At 39.5% G+C, this 15,956-nt stretch overlaps 2 protein-coding genes across 7 annotated transcripts in view; one reads left to right on the plus strand and one right to left on the minus strand.

The window, feature by feature from the left end:
* The window catches only part of COL10A1 (collagen type X alpha 1 chain), a 77,012-nt gene extending 61,315 nt beyond the window's left edge, over positions 1–15,697 (plus strand). For 4 of the 6 annotated variants that reach the window (XM_054023743.1, XM_054023747.1, XM_054023749.1 and 1 more), the window contains 2 exons: positions 28–176; positions 11,889–15,697. In XM_054023743.1, coding sequence (XP_053879718.1) covers positions 28–176; positions 11,889–13,783 — 2,044 coding nt within the window. In that variant the 3' untranslated portion in view covers positions 13,784–15,697. Of the gene's footprint in view, positions 1–22; positions 177–11,888 lie in introns of all 6 variants that reach the window. The other 2 variants (XM_054023744.1, XM_054023745.1) reach the window with 1 other exon arrangement.
* Positions 1–15,956, minus strand: part of LOC128834717 (dermatan-sulfate epimerase) — a 293,933-nt gene that overhangs the window by 248,686 nt on the left and 29,291 nt on the right. The gene's annotated exons all lie outside the window — the stretch shown is intronic.

The raw sequence follows: 15,956 nt of genomic DNA on the forward strand, positions 1-15,956 counted from the left end.
GTATTTTTCCTCTTTAATGCAGAACAGATTGGGGAATATGCAGGTACAAATATCCTTTCTGCTGCTGCTTTCTCTGAACATTGTCCAAGGCGGTGATGGGTTTTTTTCTGAACGATACCAAAAACAAGCCAGCATGAAGGGGCCACATTTCTTACCATTTAATGTAAAAAGTCAAGGTAAGTGAAATATCTTTTAAAAAATATTATAAGCAGTTATACCCTACGTGTGTTCATTATAGTACAGATAATCTCGCTTGTTGTTTTACTGGTGTTCACGGTCAGCAATAACTGTTTAGTTTTATAAATGGCTATATAGTATTGACCAAGATTATCACTGCAGACAGAAATGGGACAGGTTCTGACAGTAATGTCTAGAGAGAGAGAGAAGATGCTACTCTCTTGGCCGAAAGGAAGAGGGAAACTCCCATTTTATAGTACAACTAAATAAGAAGAGGTAGAGAGCATGCGAGCAGCAGTGATTTTGAATTTTGCCATTACCATTTAGAATACTCTTGAAGCATATATTTTCATATATAAAAACTTGCTCAGTGCTCATCAGTGCTCTTGACCTGGGAATGGCTTTCAAAAGAAGCAATCAAACTGGACACATCAATAAAAAATAACTGGGGGTTACATTAATAAATCAGCTGGCTGCAATATTCAGACAAAAATTTAGGTGTCCAATTCTACTGTTACATTAGTTTCCTTACTTAAAATTCAACGATTGTAAAAGCTAGTAATGCTGAATATTAATCCAGTATATATGGACCAAATTTAGATCTCTGTTCCACATTTGTAAACTGAGAGTAACTTCACTGAACTAATCTGAGTTACAGTGATGGAAGTGAGATAAGAAAATAACCCTATAACATAACTGCTAGAGAATAATACACATCTTTATTAAAACAGACTAATTTAAACACCTGAAATATAAATTGGTTTTACAAAGATGCTTCTGAAACACGCTTAATTATAGCTGCTCTATAAAAATATTTCTTTTGAACAGGTCATATATTTCTCAACTCATTTCATACACACTTTGAGGGGATTATTATAAGTATGTATTTTCCTCTCTTCCTCTCTCCTGTGTACGAAGTGTGTGATTATAGATAATATATATTAAAACCACTATAGAAAAGGTATATGAAAGCCCTCTTTTTTTAAAGTGTCTGTTAAATTGAAACAAGCATTCAGTACTAACAATCAAAACAACGTTCTTGAGTCATCTCTAGCATGCAGAAACTAATCTATTAATGCTCTCCAAATTGTTGACAAATTTCACATCAGATAACTAGGTATAGAGTATAACTGGTTTCTATAAAGCATGATTTCTGAAAAAAATGAAATTATGAGTACACTGCACTGAACACCATTAATACATCTGGGTGTGCTACTGTTACTACAGTGTGTGTTTTATATAAAACAGCAAGTTCAGTCAATGCAGCTGGGAGCCATGCACAAAGATCCAGTACTTTTTAAATCATCTATGCCAAAATGTTTTATGTCCTAGCTGCATATGCGACATACAAATAGTTTTGAAGAATAAGACTAAAATGAGCATGATATTTAAAAACCACAACGGATCATCAGAATCCAATAAATCAAGTTTTATAATTGATTCTGCATATTACCCACTGGTATTTTCTCCTCAGTGGAGATTTTCGCTAAAAATTAACTGATAAAATAAAAGAGTAGCTTTCTTGTATCAACATGATCGTTTAGGACCCAGTCCTGATCAGTACCCTCAAGTCAAATCCTACTATCCTCAATGTGCATTGAAAGTATTGAACACTTCCTGTCAAAGCATTTAGTACCTGGCTGGATTTTCAATTCTGCTGCCAGAAAATGCCCAAAAAGACAGAAGTGACCATTCTTTTCTTTCCTACTGTACCAAAGGGTGCATTCAGAGTAGTTTTTAATCTTTGTTATAGCTCACCTACATGTAGCTGTACACTTGTGCAGGAACATGGCAGTTGCAAATAAGTGTCATTTGAGATCAGGAAAGCAATCTTGATCATAAATCCTTCCTGCTACCAGTAAAAAGTTGTCTTAAAGTCTGTGTCTTCGGCATGAGTATTGATTGGTGTCCTGTCTGCTACTGTACCCTCAGTCTGAGCATTGACTTGTTTTTGTTTTGTTTTTTCCAAGTGGCTTAGACATTTTATTTTTAAAAACTCATTTTTAAAATAATTTAAATGCAAAACACACCAAGTTGTTTGCCCTGTGACCAAAAAAAATGTTGCTCATGACTTTTAAATTTCTGTAATGAATAGACATACAGCTGGTGATTTTACTTTCACTAACAGACACACCCACTGTGCTATGTTTACAGTCCAGATTTTCACTGACTTGTCATTGGGTTTTCTCTAGAATCTACTTACCAAATAATAATGCCCCTCAAGAAAATGAATAGTCTATCATTCAATTTGCTGTTTGTTTCATGAACAAAATCTTGCTAGTTACCCTTGTTGGGAAGGACTTACTTCACAGAACCCGAGATACACTTCTGTTTTAACTTATCCCAGTAGCTGTTCAGCAGCAGAAACTCTCAATTCTGTGATCTTTAGTCTCTCTCTGTAAAAGCAAGACAGATAAAAGACAGGACAAGACCACCTTCTTCACTTCCTCAAGTGGAGGCACTCATTCTAACAGATCTGTCATGATGGTCAAAGAGAGCTGCCTCTGTAACCCATGGGGTGAGGACTCCATGGGATTTGGTTAGAGAATGGAGTGCTAGGGTAGGGAGAGTCCCAGGGCAGAAAAGAATGGAACAAGGAATCGGCTACTGTCCATGGCGACTTCCCTTACTCATTTTTTGGTATGAAAATGCTACAGATTTTTGTATGAAAATACTGCTTGAAATAGGATTTTAGGCAGCCCTTTGGAATGTATTTCCCCATCTTCCCTACTTGCAAACTTGAATTATTCCTGTCCACTTTTCTCATTACTATGCAGACAGTCAACCTCAGGATTTTGAGCAGAGTCAGAGATGTGTTTTTTTCTGAAACAACCCAAATTTTACCTATTAATTTACATAAAAAAGGACTGGAGAAGGTAGGGAGTGGAAAAGGAGGAGGCAAATATTTAGGTCCCTCCCAACTTCTAGGAGACAGAAGTAGAACCTAGATAATTCTTCCTTCCCCACCTATCACTCTGTTAATCTTAATTTATATTTCCCAGTCTTTTTTTTTTTTTTTTTAAAATCCACAGCTCTGGCTCTCCTTCACTGGAAATGTCAGTAAAATCTGTTAACAAGGGACATGTGTAAACCCCGATCTGCTCATTGGTAACAAATAACTATTTTTCTCCATAATTTTATTTTAGTAGTTGATTCTAATAATGATGGGTGGGATTCTGAAAAAGAACTCAGTGTCAGCATAACTCTGGTCCCACTGAAGTCAATGGAAGTTTTACCATCCACTTCAATAGGAGCAGAGTTGGGCAATGTTAGAAATTCTTTTCCAAATCCCACTCATAACAACTTCCCAGGCAGAGAACATAATTTTCTCCTCTTTTGAGTGTGTTTAGCATTATCATTTGCTAAATATATTATGATACTATTTGCAGAACTTTGGTTCACAGCTTTGAAGTCTGCAAAATTCCTGGTTGAGGACAACCACACAACTAATTCTTTAAAAAAAAAAAAAAAAAAAAAAATCTCAATCTTGCTGGTTGTGCTTTCTCCTCACACTGAACTTGATATGTAAACAAGGTCTGGCTAGAGTCAGAGTACATAGACCACGTTGTGTGTCAGAAAATACATGACCAGATTTTTTTATTTTTTTTTAAAGTGGCCAACCAACACTTCAGTTATCCTGGTTAAAGCTATTGCTGCCCATAATCTTTTCACCTGCCCTGTTCTACCATGGTTTAATACACCTTCCCTTTACAAAACAGAAGGACTGAGATTTTAAACAGGCATATTAACTTTGATTTAAGAAGATTTAAGATTTAAGAAGAGGTCCTGGCTTGGCAATGTTACAGTTTCCAAACTCCAAATGCAAAGAGATGGGTAAAACATAACACCCTAACAAGGGTAAATGAATGAAGTAACTGCACACACTGCTTCCTTCTAGGTTCTTAGTGGGGTAGGATTTTCTCTACCCTTCTAAACCTCTGTGTAAAGAAAGTATCAACCTTCTCGGGTCCACAAATATGCCTCCTTTAACCATTGCATTGCCATTTGCAGCTACATTCTGTGAGGGGTTAACAGGGCTTAAATTCTCACAGAGTATTTCCCGGAGCCCCAGGGCTTCAGCCCTGCAGGACAAGTCAGAGCTTCCACGGGTTTGGAAATATTCACCAGAGCTATGCTCCAGATGGCGCTGGTTAAAATTAAGCCCTGGGTGGTAGCATTCCATTGGCAAGTCTATACAAGAGCAAAAATGTTGCCATGCAGCTAGTGCGTTGAGCATCACTGGAAATGTGTTTTGGTCACCGTTCAAAAAGTCAACAATTGCCAACAGATGCCATATAGTTATCCCAGTTTTCCCCCTATACTATACTTGGAGTAGGAGAAGTGAGATACTTGAATGATATCTGCTAACAAAATGCAGATTTATTTAAACACTTTGTGCTTAAGGCAACAAATCCCTTACCTTTCCCTAGAGGATGCACTTAACCAATTTTTAGATACATGTGTCTATCATTCCTAAGGATTTGTACAGAACTTACTGACCTGAATTTGTTACTGGAAATGGCAATGCTCCCAAGTAAACTATCGCCTAACATGGCCCTCTAGGGGAGTGGGTGGTGGAAAAATCATATGTTCTGATTCACATCAGTAAACCAAGTAACATTCCACTAAGGGGTGTGGAGAGCCAGCTCTGAGTGTTAAATGAAGACAAGGGTCTATTTCATCTAACTTAGACAAATAAAGGAGAATCAGAACAGAACCAAAGTGATTTCATGGTATGAATGTATAGCACAGTGAACTGAGTATTGACCCTTTATGGGAATTAAATTCACTTGGCTCAGTTCTTAAGATATAGTATACATTTCAGCTGGTGGGCCTGCACTGAGCTTCCTTGAATTACACAGTCATTTGGAGAGCAGACTTGGCCAGAGTCACATAGTCCACGCCGCCAAACTGCCCTCTTTATATACCTTATTTACTCTTTTTGGATTCTACTACATTTAAAGGTAGAATTCATGTAGTTAGAGGGGAGGTTTACTTCTTTTTTCCACGTGTGGTTGCTCAACAATAATTTGAACACCATATATATCACTTTAAGAAAGTTTCAATTATTTGTAGTAAGGCTTTGTTCGAAATTATTTTAATTGCAATAGCAATATTTTAAACTGTGTATGTTGCTGTGCCTCAGGTATTCTCCTTTGGCACTCTAGGTAACTGCATAAAACTCCCATACTAACAATAGTTAACATTTTATTCTTTGGCCTCAGTTTTTCCCTCATCTGGTTATGAATAATTTGCATACTTCTAAAGGGTCCTGATCAGTGTAGATTAGCCACTTGGCCAACAAGGCCCATGCCAGGGGCCCCAGCCAATTGGGACGCCCCCAGAACCTCAACAGTAGTGCTGGGCGGGCGAAGCAAGTGCCCGTGCCCCGAACCCGCTCCCTGGCAGGAGTGCCAGGCGGGCAGGGGAAGCCCCTGCGCCCTGACCAAGTTCCCCGGCTGGAGTGCTGGGCAGGGAGGCCAGCGGGGAGTGGGGGGAGCAAGCCCCTGCGCCCCGACCCCATTTCCCCAGCAGGAGCACAAGGGGAGCGGGGAGCACTGCAGGCAGAACGGGTGGGGAGGGGCCCCCACTTACTCTGACCCAGGGCCCCACAAACCTCTAATCCGCCTCTGGTCCTGATGCAACCTCCGTGCAAATTGTGTGCCAAATTCTGTGCACCAGAAGGCCACCGTTAGAAGCTGCAGTTTATACACTGAACACATGAAAGGAAGACAGCAGGGTATGAGAGTTTGAAAGTATGGGTGGAAAGGAGAAAAGAACAGCAGCCTGGGCATCCCTTGCAGTTACATTCCCTACAGAGAGGTGAGACACGGAAGTAAAACTGAAAGAATCTGAAGTTCCAAATTAAGCTTCTGATGCCCAACCCACTCTGCTTACTCTGTTTTATAGAATTTAAGATGCACTCTAGCTGACAGTTTGTTATACTTTAGAACAAAGAAATCTGAAATGGCTACAATTATGGACTCTCTAAACAAAAGTAATATAAATATTAACTTAGAGAAGCAAGGAGTATTAGATCCTCAAATTTGTATGGTTACTTAAAAAAATACCTTTTCATAGGTTTTAATTAATTAATTTACTACTTATGAAGGGTGACAGATTGACAGCCTTATTCACAGAACACATAGCGCATGGGGAGCAGCAGGGTATGCGTCCCCCTTTCTGTCCCGCCAATGTGCCCTAAACATTCATCTTGAAGGATCACTTTTACAGGTGAAAAGATAATTCACTCTCCATATCCCCTCTGCTATCGCTTAACAAGGTAAGTGTGTTTTCAATGTGGACACATCCACTAGAAGCTAGGCCGTAACCACAAATAGCTCATAGAGGACAATGAACAGGCAGCCATTAGTGAAGAATCTGGCCTGCGTTGATACAGATGACCTATAACTGAAGGGTGCTGTATCATTCTTTTAATCTCGCAAGCCACTCATATATTTTAAGATTTAAAAAAAAAAAGAGAGAGAGAAAAGAAGATAGAACTAACCAATTAAGGCTGTGATACGAGCAGGTTTGGAAAATATCTTATTGCTCACTAGCATAAGAAATACTTTTGGGATAATTAAAAATTTTTTGCCAGGTGGACTACCACAATTTTTCAGAGCAGTCTAAAAGACTAAACTTTACATTACATTTGTCTTACATCCTCTTTCCTAATGCAGCATTTAATTACTGTAACAGAACTCATGGGTGGCATACAAATTCATGTTAACTAAATCAGTATGCTGCATCCACTGGTCCCATCTGTGTTTAACCCGTGATTAAAAGAAACTGTAACGTTAAAAAATAACCACATACCTAACTTACATTGAAGGTTATTTCTTATTCTTGTAGGGTTTAAGTCTTCCTGATTTTTCCATACCATGTAGTTCTTCTTAGAACTGCTTCTTCAGTTATCACTTAATTATGTTCCAAAACACAGGCTACCACTGTACCCTACTGGATACCATAGTTCAGTAGCAAGCAATCCCGAGAGCAGCAGCAGCATGCTAGAACTGCACTGGGCAGTTCAAATGTACACTCCACTTTGCTGTCACAGTGACAGGTTCCAAGTATCTCATCCCAGTGGAGACCAACACTTGTGTCAGTTTATAATATTTTTGCTGCATGCAGTAATGAGATTGCTTTCTATTTGTAGGATTTAAAACATTAGCCTTATTTTAATTAAGTTAATGGATGATGAGGTGGTAACATGGGCAAACTAACATGATCTTTTCAGGACTACACTGTAATTATGTAGAAGCAGAAACTGTACTTTTACATTTGGCAGCTAAAAACTATTTTCCTGGCAACACATGAAGGCAAAGCCCAGTGAATATCAAAAACACTGTACACGGACCAGATTTTTCTTCTCCCTACATGACTCTTACAAATAAGTACAGCCATATATTTTTAGAGAAGAAAAACTGAACTATTTATCTGTACTTTCTCGTTAAGAGTATTATGCAGAGGTCTAAAGGTTCAAAATAATTAATAAGTGGATGGGAAGGAAGCCTTACTCAAACTCAAATTGGGAAATGAAAAAAAAAAAAAATCTACCACTAATTAGGATTCACATTTAATACGTCAACCATCCATCCAAGTTACACTAGAGGTATTAGTTGGTGTTGGTCCTGTTTTGAGCAGGGGACTGGACATGATGACCTCCTGAGATCTCTTCCAACCCTAATATTCTATGATTCTATACAACATCCAGTGATGCAAGCGATCCATATTACAATATGACTTCAAAGGACTAGTTATTCTAGCCTAATTGGAGAAGGATAGAATAGAAGGGCAACAGTTTGTCAAGATATGAAATAATCTGTGTAAAAAGAGTCAACAAAAATTAAATTTCTGGCTTTAGCCACAAGAGAAAGGGTAAAAGAAAATAGGCAAATGCCTGTTGTGTACTCTTGAAATGACATCATTAGGAATAGTAAAAGAGTCTGAGAAAGCTGCTAAGCAACTCCAGAAAGTTGCTGATAACCTTTTCTTACCCTTTTCTCGTCCACAATCACAGCTATGCAGATGCATGTTACATGAATGAGAACTGGTTATAAAGTTGCTGATGTCACTCATGATTACATTATGGATGTACAGATTGGTAACATCAGCAAAGAAGCCCGAATTCAGCTGTAAAGTTAGGTGTAAATGTTATAAGAGCTCTGCAGGCCATAGCTATGTGACTTTCATTTATTTCAATGGAAGTTGCTGCCAAAATTATTGGGGGGAAAAGTGTACCCCTTAACTGTAATATAGCTAGGGTAACCATTTGGCTATTCATTCACTAACAATATCCTGTTATATATTGTTCTGCCAATGGGATTCATACTTTACCATCTATATTTTTTAGATGCCCCAGTTGTGCACTGGAATGAAGGATTTTTTTTATTTTAAACTAAGCAGTGCTGAATGCCTTCACTTCGTATTACTAAATAATAGAAAATATTTATACACAAACTAGCACAAAATATCTTCTAAACAGTATAGTGCTTTCCCTTCCTATTTCCTATTCCAGCTTGTTTCTTGGCACATAAAATTCTAAACTACATATTAACTTCTCTAGTCTTTCTAGTCTGACACCGGATACTCTTTATCCCGGACAAACTTATAATGTGTGCCACTTGTGCAGCAGTTTATTCTAGAAGGCTGCAATACTACAGCATCACACACATTCCTGGTAAAGTTTACACACAGACACACCTAAAAGGCTGAAATTTAAGCTGCATTTGATTTACAGCTATTGTGTAACCACCATTGTCGAAGAGAAAATATTTTGATTCACAGTGGAACTCAGACTTCTTTCCATCGATCACTTCAAACATGCACCATCCAGCAGCATTTTCCAAATCAAATGTTAAAATTCTCATCCGCGGACAGGTCCTTCCTGATCTGCTCAGCAGACTTTATTATTCTACTTGCACACCTTCTTTAACTATTCATAACAACTGTTGCCATAAAGCAGTATTCTGTATCTACAGATCCATCAGCTGAAGAGTATGACATATTATGCAAACTGTGGGGTTTCACAGTTTCACTCTTAACATTTATATTATTTCTAGTGCTATAGGTATTCCACAAAAATCAGCATGCAAAGTCCCACAGGATTCCGCAATTTCCCAAACAGCACCTTGGCGAGTCAACACTTAACTACACAACTCTTTATTTCTATATTTATATCTGACACATAGTGGAGTGGCTCCAACTGCTGCTTTATTCTTACACACCAAACCATTTTCTGTAGAAAAGCATAATACTAAGGAACTAAAATAAAGAAAAGTGATGCTACATTATGCATGACAGTACAGTGAAATTAACATTTGCAGTGTTGTTGTAGCTGTGTTGGTCTAGGATAGTAGAGAGACAAGGTGTTTGAAGGCCAGAAAAGGGGATTCAGGAAAGATTTATTTCAGGATGTGGTCCCCATCAAGTACATGTTGTAACTGTTTAATGATACCCCATATAGGTTCCAGTGTGGGGTGGCAGGTGGCAACCAGGTGTGCGGTCTGAGGGTTTTTCCTCCTTCAAAACAACTCCCCAACCTTGCCATGCTCATCATAGCAAGCAAGCTCCCCACAGACCAGGGCACACCAACTTAAGCCAGCACTAGACCCTGCCAGAACAACAGATAAAAAACCTGGACACACCTCCACTGCTACGATGATCAACTCCCTGCTCCACACACCTTTCAAGATCCATGGGTCCTACGCAAGCCTATCACAACATGTGGTGTACTCCACCCAGTGCTCTAAATTCCCCCATAACTACAGGTTTGTCGCATCTTATGCGCATTTAACATGCGCGATTTCAGCTTTACGCGGTCGGCAAAAACAAAAATAAAAGAGAAAAATAACAATTGTAATACTGTACCTGTAGTGCAGGCGATTCCGCCCGCCATTACACTCAATGACTGCGGAACGTAACCCCAGCATAAGATGCGACAGACCTGTATGTGGCAGAAATGAGACAATCACTATGCTCTCGGATGAACTTACACAGAAAAATGATAAAAAAGAAAAAAAACCTGTATCACATCAGTATGGGCAAAAACACTTCTCACAAAACAATCACTCCATATCTGACCTCTCAGCCCTCGTCCTCAAATGAAAATGGCTCAACACCTTCAAAAGACAAGCTCGGAGCTTAAATTCATAACTTTGCTAGTCAGTGCTAACCCCCTACTTGGTAAGGCAACTCCCATCTTTTCATCTGCTGTAATATATGTATCTGCTACTGAATTTTTCACTCCATGCATCTGATGAAGTGGGTTTTAGCCCACAAAAGCTTATGCCCAAATAAATTTGTTAGTCTCTAAGGTGCCACAAGGACTCCTCGTTGTTTCAACCAATAATGTATCTTCCTACTCTCCTAAAGGCTTTACAATCTACTTGCACAGCTCCATTCAAATCCTATTGAAACTCCCCTTCCCCCGATACTTCTTTTTAAAAAGATTTCCAAAAGTATTGTTGCAGCAGCTATCACTGATAATAGTACTTTCTGTAACATATTTACTTCCTATTTCTCCAAGTTATGTGCTTAGCAGGTTTAGGTCCCTTCTTACACCTCTGTAAATCATTAAGGGGCTGATCCAGAGCCCACTGAAACCAACAGGGGGTCTGTCTACTGACTTCAATGTGCTTTAAATTGGACCTAACCCCATTATGCATTTCATCACCTGCACGAGCTACTAATTCTTAAGGTCAGAAGATCACTATAAAGGATTTATTGATAGAAAACTTTTCATGACTCATCTCTCAGTGGTGAGAGAGGCGTTTTCAGTTGGCTCCTACACATGCCACAGGACACAAACAGTTAACTGCACACTTCTCAGCAAGCTACCACAGGAAAGAAAGTTATTTTACATGAAACAGACTAGTAACAATGTCTGTTTAGACAGGTCTCATTCAGAATGTTTTAGCAAGGCAGAAACCACACAAAAAAACACTTCTCTCAGCTAGAAATCAGGGCTCATGGTGCACACAAGTTTCATCTGTGGTGTCAAACACCCAGCCCACACATTGAATCCAGATTGTTCAATATATGTATAGAGCACACCTGACATATTCAGATTCTGCAGAATCTAAGCTTTCATTTTAAAAAATGAATGAATGAATATATTCTTAGCCCATACAGTTGGGGCGATAAACTTCCAAATGTAAACCACTGTGGAAGTCTTCATGAATCTGCAAATAGATAGGCTGAAACAAAGAGTCAGTAGGGAACTCCCATGTGCCTTCCTCCCATTCATCTCATTGCAGTGTTAGCTGTCATGTCTAATGAGCGAGTGCTCAGGTGAGGGAAGGAATGATATATTAACTATTTCAGTGCTGATCACTATAGTAGACAATTGGTGGAAGAGGAAAATGGGAATGTTAAGTAAATATTTATCTAGACTCTATACTACTGTGCCTTAGATATTTTATGCTTCTTTTATAAATGGGTCAACTGAAGCACAGAGTCTTTAAGTGACTTGCTCAAGTTCACACCAAATGATCGGTTCTGCAGGGGATAGAATCCAGGAGTCTTATCCCCAGTTCTCTGCTCTAACCACTAGAACTTGCAGTAATTTAAAGACAGTGATCTTTGTAGACATTATACTAATTAGTATTTTCATTTTTATTTTGTTTCATCTCTCTAAGTGTCAGCCAAAATGCTGACAAGCCATGAACCTGATACCACTGTACTAATGATTGTATTGTGTGTCTTAGGTTTACAGGGAAGGGGAGAACAAGGACCTCCTGGTCTACCAGGTCCTGCTGGCCCAAGAGGACAACCAGGCCCAGCAGGGCCACCAGGCTATGGAAATCCAGGTCCTCAAGGTCCACCAGGACCCCCTGGCCCACCCGGATTTTCTGCTGTTGGAAAGCCAGGCTTACCAGGTTTACCAGGAAAGCCAGGAGAGAGAGGATTAAATGGTGAAAAAGGAGATATTGGACCTGCTGGTCTCCCAGGATCAAGAGGGCCACAGGGGCCTCCTGGAATTCCTGGTCCTGCTGGAATCTCTGTTGCTGGCAAGACAGGAGAACAAGGGCCACCAGGAGCACAAGGGCCCCGGGGTGTCCCCGGAGAAAAGGGTGAGGCAGGTATTCCTGGCATAAACGGACTAAAGGGAGAAAATGGATATGGAGTTCCAGGTCGCCCAGGAGACAGAGGGCTCCCAGGCCCCCAAGGCCCCCCAGGACCCCCTGGACTTGGTGGGATAGGGAAGCCTGGTGAAAATGGGTTTCCAGGTCAGCCAGGTGTGAAAGGTGATCGAGGTTTGCCAGGTGCACCAGGACCAGCAGGCATCCCAGGTTCCCAAGGTCTTCCTGGGGAACCTGGAGCAGCAGGAATCGGAAAGCCTGGAGCAAATGGACCACCAGGATTACCAGGGATTCCTGGAGCTAAAGGACTGCCTGGACCCCCGGGCATGCCTGGATCCCCAGGTCTTCCAGGGTTTGGAAAGCCAGGTTTGCCAGGGATGAAAGGACATAGAGGACCTGAAGGCCTTCCCGGTGTTCCAGGAATCAAAGGAGATGAAGGCCCAGCTGGAGTTCCAGGAGAACCAGGGCCAGCTGGACCACCTGGAAATATGGGTCCTCAAGGACTTAGAGGAATACCAGGTGAAAACGGCCTACCTGGGTCTAAAGGTGAAGCAGGACCTGCAGGCCTTGCAGGATACCCAGGAGCTAAAGGTGACAGGGGCCTACCAGGATTAGAGGGAAAACCAGGATATCCAGGGGAGCAGGGTCTTGCTGGTCCTAAAGGACCTCCAGGTTTATCAGGCCCAAAAGGGGACAATGGTCATGCAGGGCCACCTGGCCTACCTGGTCCAATGGGTGCACCAGGACTTAAAGGAGCACCAGGATTTAATGGTGAGCCAGGCCCAAGAGGACCTTCTGGAATACCTGGTATAAGAGGTCCAATTGGGCCACCAGGCATTCCAGGTTTTCCAGGCACTAAAGGGGAGCCAGGGGCACCAGGATTACCAGGTCCAGCTGGCATTGCTACAAAAGGTTTAAATGGACCCATGGGGCCACCTGGGCTCCCAGGCCCAAGAGGCAACAATGGAGAGCCTGGGTTACCAGGCCCTCCGGGTCCACCTGGTCCTCCTGGGCAAGCAATACTCCCACAGATGCCAGATGGTTATATAAAAGCAGGAGAGAGTCAAGGCCTCACAGGAATGCCTCTTATGAAAGCAGGAGTAAATCAAGGTCTAACTGGAATGCCAGTGTCAGCTTTCTCTGCCATTCTCTCCAAAGCCTACCCTGGGGCCACTGTGCCCATCAAATTTGATAAAATCTTATACAACAGACAGCAACATTATGACCCCAGAACAGGAATCTTCACATGTAGGATCCCAGGACTTTACTATTTTTCTTACCATGTACATGTAAAAGGAACAAATGTTTGGGTCGCACTCTACAAAAATGGCTCACCAATCATGTACACTTATGATGAGTACAAGAAAGGATACCTTGACCAAGCTTCTGGAAGTGCTGTCATTGATCTCATGGAAAACGATCAAGTCTGGTTGCAGTTGCCCAATGCAGAATCTAATGGCTTGTATTCTTCTGATTATGTTCACTCCTCTTTCTCAGGATTCTTGTTTGCTCATATGTGATAGTATCCCACCTTAGCTGTCCTAATACTTTCTCTTTCAGATAATTTTAATTGGACTATGATGTGACACCTATGACTGGTCAAACAAATTATTTGCAACAAAGGGGAAGTAAGGATGATAGGGTAGGAGAGTTTGTTTCAAAATTAAGCTTCAGAGTAACTTTGTGCATTTTTAGAAATCTGTCAGAGATTTATTTGCAAAAACTTTGTAGTAAGGGCAAGTCAGTTGTCCTGCTGAATACAATATTAAACATTATGGTAATCGACGATGTAGCTCTTCTTTGTTTTACATTTTCTTAATTAGTATTTCTAAGTTGATTTTATGTTTTAAATGTACTTGTAAGCCTTCATAAAGTAATCATTCCAGATTACTACATATTTATCTCACTGAAACAAAGACATTATTTTAAATTAATCAGTCACAAAATCAGTTTAGTGTGTTCATAACAATGTTCAAGAGATTGCTTTTAGAGAAAGGGAACACTAATTTACTTTGTTATAACAACAACAGACATGTTTATGAAGTTTCATCAACTTAAAAATATGTGTTTCCAAAAATTTTAGGCATAACAAAGGATTTTATATCTTACTAAGGTACTGATTTCGCTGGAGGGATCTCTTAAAACTAGTTCATCAATAGTCAGAAGTAAAGAAAGAGAAAATCATTTGTCCAGCTATCTGCAAGAAAAGGGGTGTTGTCCCTTTAAGGGCTCTCTTCAACAAGGGGGTGAAGGAGAAAGGTTACAGGGATGGACAGAAAGGACAAGACGACTTTGGAAGCAAGTTTTTTGTACTATAGTAATTAAATTTAAATGTCTATTTTAGATAAGGTGGTCTTTTGAAGGATTTATTTAAAAAGAACTATGTCTGAAGAGCCAACCATTTAAGGCTAAAGATGAATACTCAGATTGTGAATCTAAAAATCTATGCAATGATTTTTTAGAAATGTGATTTTATAATCTGCAGCAACACACTAATGCAATATTTTTAAAGCAAATTTTAAACTAAGGTGTTGTAGACTAACTAATGTTCTGAGTATATGTTACAACTGTTTTTGTCAGTAAATTCAGAAACTGGCATTATAGATCTACAACAAAACACAGACATTCATGCATATACTGATATACTCCAAGTTTAAAATAGCTTTATCATCTGAAATACTAGAGGCAGTCTCTTACCCGCACTGTTTTTCATGCACAGTAAGTTTATTTCTTTAAAAAGCATATATCTTTATTAGGTTTGTTACTTCCCACTTAATGAAAATTGGAAATGTGCATTATTCAACGGCATATCTGATACATTCCTGGCAGAGCTAATTAAATCAGCCAACAGATGACACTGTCATATTTACTGTTCACACGTATATTTAATGTTCCATTAATTTGTTGGATACAGCATTCATCTAATATATAGTACTCAGCACTGAAGTTACTGGTACATAGATGAGGAAATCAACTAAGTTAATATTTTTAATTGTTTTTTTGTGTGTGTTAAATATACAAAATAGCCATGTAACAGTGTAATCGGGATTTTGTTCATATAAGATTCTTCTGTCCATGCATGGCTCTCAAGGAAGAGTATGCATCAGAGAGGCTTGTCAAATAAACCTGAAAAACTAATTTTATTGTTTATTTTAAGCTGGAAGTTGCTTTTACACTGATGCTTTGTCAGTGTTACTCTTACTAAAAGCTAAAAATCCATGTTTTACCATTTTTTTTATTATGTTATTTCTTTATGAAATCAAAGTCAATGACTGTATTAATTTGAAACCAGCATTCTTTTCTAAACACTTCTATTTTGTTTTCCAAATTTGATAAAACTTTGGTATTAACAAAAAAGAAGTTAATCTTTAAATTGGTCTGTTATTAAGTCAACATGTATTATTTTAGAAATTGTAATAAATTATTATGCAACAGCTTTGCAAAATTCTAGTCATTCCTTTGCCTACAGTGAACAATGCTTCTGGAAGAGTCAAATAAGATTTATGCTACAACGGTCAAGTAGATTTAGTGAGTGTGTTCGTAAATTTTCATGATAGTTTTGCAAGGCTGAATAGCAACATAATAGGCACTAAACACAATACCCAAGTGCCACATAAATTCTCCTTCTTCTTGAGCCAAACTGAAAATTCTAGACACATTGGCCTTTTTGATTATCAGCCTGGTCTTTTCTCC

Source organism: Malaclemys terrapin, chromosome 3 (genome assembly GCF_027887155.1).
Source record: "Malaclemys terrapin pileata isolate rMalTer1 chromosome 3, rMalTer1.hap1, whole genome shotgun sequence".
NCBI classification, from domain to species: Eukaryota; Metazoa; Chordata; order Testudines; family Emydidae; genus Malaclemys; species Malaclemys terrapin.